At 44.5% G+C, this 14716-nt stretch overlaps 1 protein-coding gene across 5 annotated transcripts in view; it reads right to left on the bottom strand.

The window, feature by feature from the left end:
- The window catches only part of LOC119179712 (japanin-like-RA2), a 354550-nt gene that overhangs the window by 130738 nt on the left and 209096 nt on the right, over positions 1–14716 (bottom strand). For 4 of the 5 annotated variants that reach the window (XM_075869257.1, XM_075869254.1, XM_075869255.1 and 1 more), the window contains one exon: positions 7284–7424. The exons of the other annotated variant lie outside the window; for it this stretch is intronic. In XM_075869257.1, coding sequence (XP_075725372.1) covers positions 7284–7424 — 141 coding nt within the window. The remainder of the gene's footprint in view (positions 1–7283; positions 7425–14716) is intronic. 5 annotated transcript variants of the gene reach the window in all.

Here is a 14716-nt window from a genome sequence, read left to right on the forward strand (position 1 = left end):
TAAGACAGCGGGTGCTACGCACGGATTCTGCTGGACAACGGGAGTCAGAGGACATTCATCCTCAAAAGATTGTCAAGAAAACTAGCGTGCAAGGTAAAAAGATCTGAAAAGATTACTGTAGGATCATTTGGAGGAGGAGAGATGGAAGTAGACATGAAAGTCGTCGAGGTCAGCGCGAGGAATGATATCACATCGGAGCCAGTCACGATTGAGGCACTGGAGAGAGAAGTTATATCCTGTGACGTGCTACCATCGCCACCGATGACAACACACGAAAGAGCAAGATCGATGGGAATTCGTTTGGCTGATGACAACGAGAAGACGGATAAAGAAAGAAAAAATATGGAAACTTCTATATTAATTGGAGCAGATTAGTACTGGACAGTAGTCACTGGTCGCATTTGCGAGATTCATTCAAAAGTAATGGCAATAGAAACAATATCGGGATGGACGATCCAAGGTCCTGTAGGACTTCATTGTGTGCCGATGAAATCATCGACAGTTATGGTACTCAAGGTCAGTGCCAAGTCGGACACGACTGTGGACGAACTGCGGAGATTCTAGGACTTGGAAAACATGGGCATCAATGAGAAACCACCAACAAAGATGAACGATGAACATGTGCTAGACTACGTCCGATAAACAATAGAGTTCAAGGCAGGAAGATACCAAGTGTGGCTACCATGGAAGGAAAACATGACATTGGACGAAAACAACACTATTGCAGAGAAGAGGCTTATCCAGGTAACCAAGAAATTATGCAAGGATAAAGATGAACTCCTAGTCTATGACAAAGCTATTCGAGAGTACTTCGAGCAAGAAATAGCAGAAAACGTCGAAGAAGATGCTGGATCCGATATACAGAACAACTTTGTATACTACATGCCGCATCAAGCAGTAATTAAGAAGGACCGAACAACGACAAAAATACGGATCGTCTTTGACGCATAGTCAAGCCAGAATCCAGGTGAATCCTTGAATGACAACTTGGAAAAGGGGCGAAACCTAAACCCCAACATCACAAGCCTGCAGATGAGCTTTCGACATCGCAAGATCGCTATGTCAGCCAACGTGAAAAAAGCATTCTTGCAGATCAAGATACATGAAAATGATCGAGACGCACTCCAATTTATGTGGTGGGAAAGAATACCCAGCGAAGATATGCCAACCCCGAAGATAAAAACGTGGAGGATGACGAGGGTTACTTTCGGAACTACACCAAGTAGCTTCCTTCTAGCGGTCACGATTCATCGACATTTGAATAAATTCGAAGAAAAATATCCTGCAGTTGTGGCGCAACTCCGGAAAGGAATCTACGTCGATGACGTTTTACTAGGAGCCGACGAATACTCGAATTCGACAAAGATATACAAAGAAGCACGCGATATTTTTCGCTATGTGGGAATGAATTTAAGAAAATGGGTTTCAAATGATGGCGAGCTAAGAAAACTCTTTGATGAAGAAGGAAAGGATCTGGATCGAGGGATGAGAAAAGAGGAACAAATCAAGATTTTGGGACTGAAATGAAATTTCGTAGACGACGTGTTGAGCTTTATCGACACTACTTGGTGAAATGACATGGACATGAGACAACTCTGAAAAAGGTCGGTTTTGCAAGTTATGGCAAGTTATGGCCCTCTAGGTTTTTTGACACCATTTTCAGTTAGAGCAAAAATATGACTGCAAAAAATTTGGATGGATAAACTGAAATGAGATGACCCGTTACCAAGCCAGCATAGATCAGCTTAGAAGGACTGGTCGGAGGAGCTTCATCACTTAGATGACTTCACCGTTAACAGATGCTATGACAAAAGGCAAGCTGAAGTGAAAGCATCGACTCTACGCGTGTTCTCCGATGCGAGCCTAATGGCGTATGGAGCAGCAGCATACATTGTAACAAAATACTCCGATAGAAGCAATGAAGCCAATTTAATCATTGCAAAGGGTAGAGTCGCTCCAATCAAAAAGATTACACTAGCAAGATTGGAGTTGTTGGCGGCCACAATATCAGTCAGATTAGCCAGTCATATAGCTGAGAATTTCATCAGGAAACTAAGGAATGTGAAATTCTTGACTGACTCTCAAATTGTATTGTGCTGGATAAAGTCTAACAAAGCGAAAGATCTGTTTGTTCGCATCCGCGCCGCAGAAATTCAGAGCAAGTCCAATGAGAGTCAATGGGGTTATGTTAAATGTGATAAAAATCCTGCGGATTTGATGACAAGGGGGATGAAGATGAAACGTTTGCTGGACAGTGAATTATGGTGGAAAGGCCCCACGTGGATCAAGAATGAAAAACAAAGGCCTGATTATGACATCACGCAAGCATCGGACAGTGACGACAACAACGACGAAGAAAAGACCGTGGCAAGCTTAACTACCACCACGGGTGAAGAAAAGATAATTGATGTGGGCAGATTTGGATCATACAAGATAGCGTTACGAGTTACCGCGTGGGTGATGCGTTATATAGGAAACCGACGAAAAGAAAGGAAAACAGGTTCGCTGGAAGAAGAATAATTGGACAAAGCAGAGTTTGTGCTGATAAAGCAAGAGCAGAAAACGCTACAAAATGCAGTGACACGAATATATGACAACATGAATCTGTATGGCACGAACATTTTTGAAGATGATCAAGGTGTCCTAAGAGTAAAAGGGAGGCTTCAGTGGAGTGATTTGAGCTTTGATGAGAAGCATCCTATTATTTTACCAAGAGAAAGTCACTTTTCAGAACCCCTAGTTCTGAACGCGCATCAAGTAACAATGCACGGTGGCGTTGCGGCAACACTGACACATCTAACAACGAAGTTTTGGATTGTGCGTGCCCGAGAGATCGTAAAATATGTGATAAAAACTGCATCACATGTAGTAAATTCAATTCTAGACCAATGGCACAAGAAATTCCACCACTATTAGCTGACAGAATAACTCAAACGAGGCCATTCGACACAGTTGGTATAGACTTTGCTAGACCGCTAAATTCTCGAGAGGAGAAAGGCGAAAAAGTTACAAAGTTTTACATTGTGATATTTACGTGTGCAGTAACAAGAGCCATACAACTGGAGTTGGTCAAGAGGATGTCATTAGAAGCATTTATACAAGCATTCCGAAGATTCGTAGCTAGAAGAGGATTGTGCACAACTATTTAGAGTGATAATGCAAGAGCATTCAAGAAATCTGAGAAAGAGATGAACAAGATATTAAAGATGGAAGATGAAAGGGTTCAACAGTATACCACCTGTAACCTGAAAATAAAATGGAAGTTTGTTGTTAGAGTTAGCTCCATGGTGGGGAGGATTTTATGCAAGATTGATCAGAAGCTTTAAGACATCCATGGCAAAAACTATAGGTGCTCGACTTTTGGATGAAGAAGAACTACGGACTGTGGTTGTTGAAGCAGAAGGAGTACTTAACAACCGACCTCTTACTTATGTGTATGACGATCCTAACGAGCCACAACCCATCACACTGGCGGACGTTATAGGAGGCAGGCAAGCAATGAACAAGCAGGAAGAAAACAGACTCGAAAATGCCGTTTGCTGAATTACTGGAGTGCAAGAAAACAGGCAATGATAACATGGTGGACCAGATGAAAAAATAAGTACCTGAGGTAGCTTAGGTGTGCAGAAGAAAAACAGAGCGTCACACAAATGTACAAGAAGGAGATGTACTTCTGCTTGGAGAAGCGCGAAAACAAACTCAGGGGAAACTCTGCAAGGTCGAAAAGATTTTCCCAGGCAAGGATGGACTAGTGAAAACATGCTTGCTTCGTACACCTGAAGGAAAATTAGTCAAGAGGCCGATTCAACTGTTGTATTCGCTCGAATGGTGCTTGGGTTGAATCTGGCCGGCGGGAAGATGTAGAAAACAGATTGAAGATGGAGCTTGGAGGCGAGGAAGAAGAAGTAGCCTGGGGCACGCTCTGCATGTTTTTTATAACCGAAGACGTATCGGTTCTGTGGTCTCTCTGGTCCTTCTGAAACACTAACGGCATCCCAATCTTGTAACGACATCCCAATAAAGAAAATAGGGCCAAAATCTAGGCAAAAATTAAAAGAGGCAGCGAGCAAAGCAATAATGAATGGTGAAGCTCCCAATGGGCGGAAACTAAGCAAGATGAGCATGATCAATAAAAGAAAAAGGGACAAAGCCGATATAAACAACTACCGTCTTATAAGAGTGATATTAGTAGTTTGCAGGCTCCTGATGCAGATAGTAGAGGAAAGACAACATATACGGGTGGAAAATGAGGGGGTGCCGAGAGAACTACAAAAAAGGTTCCATAAACGAAGGAGGTTAAAGTACAATCTGTTTTTATTGTATTGAAATACGGAAAAAAAGAACACAGGCCGATGTGGCTGGAATATATAGATATCAAGGGAGCTTACGATAGTGTGATTCAAGAAGATGAAGAATACTGGACACAATAGATTTGGAAGATGGAATAACTTATCCTCTAATGGATATGTTAAAATAAACAAGGTGGTTATGAAATAGGAAGAGAAGGAATCTGAACTTATAGAGATATAACGCGGGCTTCGACAGAGATGTCTCTTGTCAGCTTTGTTATTTATGCTGTATCTCTAGGGACTGGAAGCCAAATTAGAAAAGAGTTGACTCAGCTTCAGCCTCTTTTTTGCCAAGCAAGAAAAACACATTGAGCAGTCATTAACAACATTGATGTATGCAGAAAATATAGTATTCTAGCCGAAAATAAGGAAGCTCAGCGGGGATTGATAAACATCTATGGTAATGAGGGAGATAGGTTTAATTTGAAGTTCAGCAGGGAAAAATAGGCAATCATGGTTTTTGATGATAACAAAGGCGGTGAGCAAAACATGCAGAAAGGCACGCTATAAAGAGTGGATAAATACAAATATTTGGGCATATGGATACATACTAGGGCTGAGTGTGTGAGGGAGCACTAAAGATACGTAATGACTAAGGACACCAGGAATGCAGCTGTAATAAAAAAGGAACACTGTGGCACTACAATAGGTATGACGTGTTGATAGGGATTAGGAAAGGTACCAAGGTTCCAGGTTTGACTTTCGGCGATATGGTATTGTGCATGAAATCAGAAGTTCGAGCAAGATTGGAAATTACAAAAAACGTGTCATGCGTAGACAGGCTTTGGGAGCACACGGGAATACCTCGAATCAGGGGTTACAGGGTGACATAGGATGGACATCATTTGAGTGCAGGGAAGCTAGCAGCAAGATAGAACTTGAGGAGTGATTGAGAAACAAAAAGAGAGGAGCATTGGGCTTGGAAAGTCTTCAGCTACTTGTACATCAGGAATGTTGATAGTAAATGGAGGAAGCGAACTCAAAAACTGTCAAGAAAGTATTTAGACAGCAGCAGACTACGAAGACAAAATGAAAAACCAGTTAAGCAGAAGGTGAAGGAATAAGAAAGGGACATATTGAGTATGGGAATGCTTACAAAATAACTGGAGACATACCAAACTTTTAAGCAGGGAATCCTATGGAAAAAAAAAATCTACGATGATTCTTGGGGTAGTTCTCCGCTCTTCCAGGCTAGAACGGGAGTATTGTGGACCAAGGCGTACAGAGCAAATTACGAGGGCACAGGCACGGTATGTAGTGCGTGTGAAGAGGAGGAGGACACGGCTGAACATTTGATATTGTTCTCTAAAAGACTCCACGCTATAGTTGAAGAGAGTGGCGCCGAATTTTTCAAAGCATTGTGGTTTAGGAACAGTGAAGGCAAAACAGACTTTAAATGGGTAGAAATAACAAGGATGAGGATAACTGATTGGTGGCTACAATGGAGGCTTAACTGAAATTCAATCCCTAAAAACACATTGATAACACTTAGCTTTTAGGCTAGGTGGCGTCAGCCACCACCCGATCTAAACAGCACAGCCGGATCCATCCATCTATTCATCAATCCTTCAATCCATACACCCACCCACTCACCCACCCGCCCACCCACCCATCCACCCACCCATCCATCCATCCATCCATCCATCCATCCATCCATCCATCCACCCATCCATCCATCCATCCATCCATCCATCCATCCATCCATCCATCCATCCATCCATCCATCCATCCATCCATCCATCCATCCATCCATCCATCCATCCATCCATCCATCCATCCATCCATCCATCCATCCATCCATCCATCCATCCATCCATCCATCGTCTGACGTCTATTTCTAGATTGTCGCCCACCATTACCTGCAAAACGTGGGGGAAGACTGAGCCAGGAAGGAGGAGGATGGCTAGTGCCCTTCACAACACTTTTTGCATGGCCCGCATCTCCCGGGCGTTTCATCTCTTCGGAGACATAGTGGTTTGAACGCTGCACGCATGCTCTCTGTGGTTACTCCTCGACGGTTTATGCGTACATCGCGCGCCCCTCTTGGGCTCCATTGCTCCTTTTCGAGTAATTTTGTCGCAGAATGTACTAACTTTAAAACACGTTGACACGCAGGCTCAGATGTGTCAGATTGCCCTAACGTACTGGTACTAAAGACTTTGTTCATTTAGTTTTTTTTCACGTTGGGAATGTGATGACAAGTTCGATACGACGACGTGGTCCAGCGCGCCGTCATGACACTACTGACTGTTTATTTTGCGTAACTGAACGCACTCCGGCAAATTCAACACGTCCACGCATTAGACACCATGAAAATAGCTCCCCTGTTGCATAGGTTCACAAAAAAGTGTGAAATTGCCTATGTTACAGAAAATATCCATTAACACACAGTATAGACATTGAGGTTGCTTCTATAATCGAACCAAGGCACTGTGCGTGGAAGTAATCCGTTCTACCAGAAAGCTGCACCAGTGCGAGAAATTGCTGCTGTAATAAAATCTATGCAACTGTAATCTCGGGGAACAACTGGGTGTAGTTCCAGTACTGGCTAGACACTTTGTAAACAACGAAAGAAAAACGCTGCATACGTATTCAAATCACGCAGTTAGCTTCAGTCAAGCATTGATTGACTCTCAGACAAATACGTTAATGACTGACACACATGATGCATACGTTAACGCACAGTACGGTTCAGATTTCCCGTATTCTCTAATGTGTGCACCGATCTCAGTTTCGTCATGAGCTACACTACTGACACCACTTAATTTGATGAGCCTGGCGAGCTTTCAATGTACGAGCAATACACAGCTGGTAATTATTAGCTAAAAAGAGAAAAAAAGAAAGATGCTGCATCGCCAGGTACTCTCTGTTTCCCGTGAAATAGATGCTCGCATTGAGCATTTAGTACTCGGAAGGTTTTATAGCGCTACTTACCGGTGCCCTTTTAAGGAACAGAGTGCGGTGGATAAATCCTCCCGCCATTTTATTGAAGGTAGATGCTACGCATGAGTACTCTGACTTGTTGAGAGGCCTGGAGTAACCCACAAGGTAAAGAGTATTTTCTGAAGCGGGTAACTGAAAACAGAATTGATTGTTTTTATTTTGGTTAACAGTATTACTAAAGTAGCATTAAAAAAACTGAAGCAGATAAACAGACACTCAACTACTATGCGTGATGCGCAATACGGCCCTGTCGTAAGTCAAAGTGAACGTTGGACTGCTGCTGTAGTAAAAGTAGATGACATACATGGCGAGAGAAACACAGGTAGGAGAAAACTACACTTTGTGAAAAGGAATATTAAAGCCTGTGCCAACGTGAAAATTGGTTTTCTGTATTCGAGAAGCAAATAGTCATTCCGAATCAAAATTGTTTTATCTCACTGTTAATATATGCCCCTATGAATATACAGTTACATGGGTTGCGCAGACAAATTTGAGGCTGTGTGTTCAATTGTAGGCAAAGGCGGTTGTGATAGTACAGTTTAGAAATAAAATCCCACGAGCGTAACGGAATCAGGCCACCTGCTAGTCAGCTCTAAATATTCATAATCTATTGCTCAGCTCTCATCTTCAACTCAAACAATGGGCTTCCCAGCAACCAATTTGGCAGCCATGGGCCAGAAAGCATTGACCCAAATCCGAAGGCCTCTCCAACCTCAGCGCAGGGCATATAATAAAGTTCATTGATCAAAGCTTGTCTGAAAATTTGATCTTTGATAGCTCTGATCATTGTGTCATTGTGCAGCAAGTCAAGCAGGGGTATACGCGTAATGATTTGAGGCTTTTACGTCGGTATAGCTGGCAGAGTCGAAGCGGAGTACACCGAGATAAGCGTTGTTCTCGTGCCTCCAGCTATTCTGATAACTTTTTCATCAAGAGGTGGGTTCCAAGAAGTGGTGACAAACATTTATCACAAAGAAAAGCTGCTGTTTTGAAGCTCAGAGAGCACTCGGAACTTCTGTAATATTGTTTTCGGACGGTATAGCGAAGTCGTTGGTCGGGTCCTCTTGTGGAAGATGCTGATGAGAGACAATGCGGCAGTCCTTTCTGATATATCAGGCCAAGAACATGCAGCTCTTCATTTTTAATCTTCGGTGGCGAGTAGGTTCTCACTGTGAGGCCTTTAAAAGGAAACTAAAGGCAACTAATAAGTCGGCATTGATTGTTGAAATAGCGGTCCAGAAACCTCGTCGTGTTTCTTTTGTGCCAAAGAAGGACTTATTTTGAAACAAAATAGCGCTTAGGTTAGTAGTCCGCATTAGGTTAGTAGACTTCAAACTAACCTTCTAAAAAAGCGGACCGCCTAAGGTCACCGTTAGCGTAAACAACATTGCGGGGCTTTATTTTGTGGCCCCCGGCATCAGTAGCAACAGAACGAAAGCAGTGCGCCACAGCAGCAAAACTGCCAATAATTAATTTCCTGCGATTGGCTCCTAGATAGCAGACATATTTTGGTTCAACTGAGCGCCGCTGGATGGCACGACCTGTCCGGTTTACCTACGCGAAAATGGAATTTTTTACCTGTGGGGTCATTTTTCATAGCAACGTCCAGAGACTCTTTTTTCTATGAAACAAACAAAAACGAAGACGGAGCATTTTATTTCGTCCTCAATGCATCGAAAGTTCTTTATTTTGTGTGGCTAGATTGATTACTAGGGATTAATTGTGCGTGGTTCGTCTGATGTCATTGCGATAATTTTGAGAATGGCCTACTGCGGCGCATGTATTCGTGTAAACTTGGCCGAATTTAACGATAGGTATGGTATTGCTGCTGATAATATTGTTATTTTAGATGTCATACATTGAGCTTTCAGTCAGAGGTAAATTGTCATTTCACTATAGTGTCCTGATGTAGTCGGTGGTCTGCCGAGAGGAGGAGAAGAGGATCCCGGAGCTGTTAACAGTAACTTTCAAATATAGTATTTACATTTTGATAGCAGCATTGCTGCCTGATAGTGGTAGCATCATGGTAGCTCTCGGTGGAAGCTTAATAGGAGATTCTGGAGCTTGTCGGGAGCGTCTGAGAGCCAACAATTTATGTCCAGCCTTTCAAGGATTCTCTGAAGCACGAAATATTGGAAGCCAGGACCATCGAATGAAAATTGCCTTTTTCACATCCGCCCCCTGAATGAAAAGGTGAAATGCTGCCTCCTTTCCGACCCAGGAAAAACGAAATAGACACGCCCAGTTCTTCCCATGGTGAGGAAAAAAACGTTGCAGACTGCACGCCACACAGCACTACACGAAGACGTTGAGTCCTACGGGGAAATCAACTCTGTAGTTCATTGCAGTGATCAGATGGCGTGCCAGGAAGACCACGGTTTGTGGAAACACGGCATTAGGGTACCACGGAAAACGTGGGAAATGCACCCGCAGATGGTTCTCAGATGTTTGGTTTAATGCCCAGGGCACCTTGCCGACAAAGCAAGCACCCTCGACGACGCCAACAGCTCTCCCTAATCCGTCGGTCAGGCGTGCCTAAAGAGCCTTACAGGGGCACCGACGACCCTGAAGGACGACTTTTATGTGTTCGCCGCTCTTGGCTCATCAGTGGGGCTCTTCAAATACTCCCTTTTGGCTACCCGCGGGCTGCCAGAGCCAGCCAGAGCACGCTTGTTTTTATATGGGAAGCATTTCTTAGCGAACTTCAGTGACTTTAAGCGCATCTATCTATCTATCTATCTATCTATCTATCTATCTATCTATCTATCTATCTATCTATCTATCTATCTATCTATCTATCTATCTATCTATCTATCTATCTATCTATCTATCTATCTATCTATCTATCTATCTATCTATCTATCTATCTATCTATCTATCTATCTATCTATCTATCTATCTATCTATCTATCTATCTATCTATCTATCTATCTATCTATCTATCTATCTATCTATCTATCTATCTATCTATCTATCTGTCTGTCTGTCTGTCTGTCTGTATGTCTGTCTGTCTGTCTGTCTGTCTGTCTGTGTATCTATCTATCTATCTATCTATCTATCTATCTATCTATCTATCTATCTATCTATCTATCTATCTATCTATCTATCTATCTATCTATCTATCTATCTATCTATCTATCTATCTATCTATCTATCTATCTAGCCGCCTGCGACTTTTAGCTATCCTGGCCGTTTCGATAATGGTATCGATAACAACCTAGGTATGTTATGACACGACTGTATAAAACATATTTGACTCGTATTAGCATGTATATCATGATATGTATGTCATTAATGTCATGACTCGCCTTTCTTGGTTTTACAGCTCTTGCGGTTGTTCTGTTCACATGGCATGTTGCAAAAATGGTAGGGTGTGACATGATTGCGTAGGGAACACAAGCGACAGACCCTAACATAAAAGCATGACATGCGTTTTATGAAACAACATGACTACATGCCACGCTCATAATGCTCTCGCAGCTGTTTCGCTAGCGTCACATATACGAAACTTGGTATTACGTTACGTGAATGAATGACGAAGATGTGTGACTGGTGCAAACATGATACCTACTGCAAAAAAAAAAAACAGCGCCCCCAGCATGATGCCAGTACGTATTTTGACACTGGTACACGCTTGAGACACTGGTGCACGCTTGTGTTGACTGGCACTTCACAAGGCGCAGTGGGAAAAAAATTGGCAGCATATCCACTGAGTGAATGATGGAGATTGGGGTGAAGCATTCGTCCGTCCATGCGCCCGTCTGTGTGACCGTCCATGCGTCCATCCGCCCGTCCGTGCGTGCGTCTGTTCGTGCATCCATCCCTGCGTTCGTCCATGCATCCGCCCTGGCGTCCGTTCATGTCTGCGTGTCCATTCGTCCATCTATTCAACACTCCAAGTACCACCATCTCGCATCTTTTCATCATATATGATTCATATAGAAGAACCGCCATCCAGCGGACATTCCAAGGACTAAACGAGAGGTGGCACACGCACACTTTGTTACGGCTTGCGCTTCGCGTCTACTTCCCACCTTTAACCACCTCGAGTTCATGGTATATACTGGTTCACTGTATTCATGGCACTGCGGGTCAACGCTCCCTAAACCTCTCTAAAACCAAGGAGGTTACGCCCAGCGAGTATAACGTAGCAACCTTTTCTTGTCAGATAGTGCTCAATGTACATGCCAATGGCTGCTAATGGGAAATGAGAGACAGGAGAACTCAGCTTTTACTTTCTTACAGTTTGCGCTTCGTATCTACTTCCCACCTTTAACCACCTCGAGTTTATTTATGGTATATACTAGTTCATGGCATTCATGGCACTGCGGCTCAACGCTCGCTAAACCTTTATAAAACTAAGGAGGTTACACCTAGCTAGTATAACGTAGCAACCCTTTCTTGTCAGATAGTGCTCAATGTACATGCCAATGGCTGCTAATGGTGATTTCAACGTGCGCGTTAACTAAAAGCCGAATGCTGATGTCTCTCATTCTCCATTAGCAGCCATTGGTAAGGACACTGAGCACCATTTTTTACTGTTCAACAACGCACGGAAGAAATCTCTCAGCGGCACCACTTTAGAGGTTAAAAAATGTTATACCTGTTACATACTCCAACGGCTACGAGGGACGAACGGGTGCCGCTATATAGAGCTTCGCCTCTAAAAGCTGTGTCGCACTGGTAGGGGCACTGGCTAACCTCTATGAAGCTGGTGCATACTGCGAAGCGCTGCAAGGGCTGGAATTGTCACTGGAAAGCGCTGGTGAATACTAGAGCACGCTCTATTTCTACTAGCGCAGTGCGCACATTATTGTAGCGTGTGTCGTGGTATGTTTCGGTGGCGTTGAATTTTTCAAAGCGCATGACTCGATGGCACGGAAAGATGCTACCCTTAGGGCCAAACCTTAGGGCGTGCGAAAATGCACGCGACAGCGACGAGCGATGCTATGAGCGACGAAACATGGCGTTCGCGCGACGTGTCGCGTGCTCGTTTTCACGCGATCGCTCGGTTCTCCAGATATGGAAACCGTCGCTCATCGCCGGGAAGTGCTGGGCTCAAGCAGCCAATAGCGAAAAACCGGAAAAGACAAAGACTACAGAGGTGCACGTGACCCTGCCCGAGTCACGTATGCGCATCAAAAAATAACGCAATTTTTACGCATGTGCATATAAAAAAAGTGCTGCAAGGCATTCATAAACACTTTCCGTTCCATTATACAACAATATACTTTAGTTTTAAATTGCATACCGTTCACTACGCGGTTTTCTTGGTGCGAGTAGACGGCCTCATGCCAGCAACAATGGAATTCGTTCGCCAAAGCCATCGCGTGAATGAGGTTTGCCTGCGCTAGCGACTGATCGCGCGAAGCCGATCTACGTCGCGTCGCTTGTCGCTGTCGCGTGCATTTTCGCGCTTATAAGGTTTGGCCTTTACAAATACCGAGCATACGTAGTTTTTGCGGCGCACGTACTCATCGCAGCAATTAAAATGCACCTTTTTTGCATTTGCCCCGCGTATACCGGCTATATTCGCATCAGCCGCGTATTGCTGTGACGATTCCAAGTTGCAGTGTTTGTAAGCGTGGAGCTGCACGCCACTTCTATTAGAAACACAAAATTGTTTTTGCCGGCAATTGACCAAACGTAAATGCGCTCTCTCGATCACTTCACCTGGTTTCCCAGCACCGGCGAAAAAAAAAGCTGTTGTTTGGTTTCGCCACTCCGCATAAATGAATGTCTTGCAATAATTGTCCTTCTACTTACTTCAGGTAATAGTTAAAAATGTACCGAAGATCAAATGCACAATCTTCAACTATCCCAACTCACCGCGTCGAGAGCGGTCTTACGCAGCACCTGGCCCAGCGAGAATTATGTCTAGTTCACACTGAAACATCCGCTTTCTACAGCGACCGAAATTCCCCTGCCGCCGAAACGCAGCGTCGTTCGCACTAGGCGCGCCCAGCGTCGCCGTATATGTCATCTACTATGGGGCGAACGCGGGATGAATGCGCTGTCACCCGGTTGTTGTCGCGGCTTACAAACGCTACTACGCTATCCGGTGGTGCATACTTCAAGAATTCTCGTACGCAAGAAGCAAGAAAAGACAGTACTGCTTACTTGGCTGGCAAGTGGCTGTCTTGTAATTCACGAAGAGCAAAAAAAACCACCGACGCCAGCAGCGTTGGTGGGTTTGTTTTTCTCTGCAAGACCACAACAAGCTCGGTCACGCCAACAGCAAGCTCGGTCACCTCTTTCACGAAATACGGAGGCGAAGTAGGCACAGAGTAGGTTAAACTCCCGTTGGTTTCAACATTCAGTTACGTGCACTGCGGCATAACAAGTGAGTAGGGCTTGGCCGCCATTTTTCAAACTTTCTTGACTAGCGCTCCTATCGGTCCGCAGTGACCGATTCGGCGGCAGACGCCGCAAAAATCGGTCCGAGAGCGATCGGCGCGGAGAGGGCCCTTTCGGTGGAACTCGCCGCCGCCGAACCGGATACGGAGCACTTTCGGCGGCCGGAATGTTCAGTGTGAACGCGGCTTTTAGCCTGTCGTGCCGGCCACGTTAGCGTACATGTTACCGGCCTTTCTTGCTTCGTGTACACACAACTTTAAAGTGCAGAAATAGCTGTAAAGTATACTTTAGACATCCATTAATCTGAATCAGCTGTTTTACCTTGTCTCGATGGTCGCACAAGGGGCGCTGACGATCGATGCGTCGCACTTTCAGCTACGCAGGCTGTCACAGAAAGCTGCCAGCCGCACTTAGCCGGTACTTCTCTGATTGACAGGTAACAACACGTAATTTCCAGTTGGCACTTTGGTACACCTTCGTGAAGCGACTCCCTGGCATAGGTTTTCAGCGGATTGCACTAGTAATTCTATGGGTGTTTTTTTAATTGTTGGTATTGATATAACGGCGTATACCTGTACACTGGCACGCCCGCTGTATACTGTCAGTGGAGCCAGAAAAACGACTGTCGCTCCGTATCGCCACTCCGTAAATGCATTTTTAGCATTGAGTGACCTTCTACTTACTTTAGGTACAGTTTAGGTAAGAGTTATAAATGGCGTGTAGTCATGTGAGAGCATGACTACGCGTTATAGTCAAGGCGCCAATACGATTCGACGTGATGCGGTGCGCGTGCTCGCGGCGTTCATTTCGTCGCGTCACACCGGCGTTGCCAAGCTAGGTGCCGGTCCAGCCATATATATACTCGCTGGCTCACGCGACGCTGCGTTGCTTTGACGCATTCGCGTTTCAGCACGTCTGGGGTCCCTCCGTCACGAAAAAAAGAAAACGCAGTGTTGTCTGGGGCTGTCTTGAGACTATAGAGTTGCCGCGTTTTGCTAACGTAGCGTCACTATGCGAAGCGTGCACGCCCGTCAACGCTATAATGGATTATATCGGGCCCTTCATGA

The sequence above is a fragment of the Rhipicephalus microplus genome, chromosome 7 (assembly GCF_043290135.1).
Source record: "Rhipicephalus microplus isolate Deutch F79 chromosome 7, USDA_Rmic, whole genome shotgun sequence".
NCBI classification, from domain to species: domain Eukaryota; kingdom Metazoa; phylum Arthropoda; class Arachnida; order Ixodida; family Ixodidae; genus Rhipicephalus; species Rhipicephalus microplus.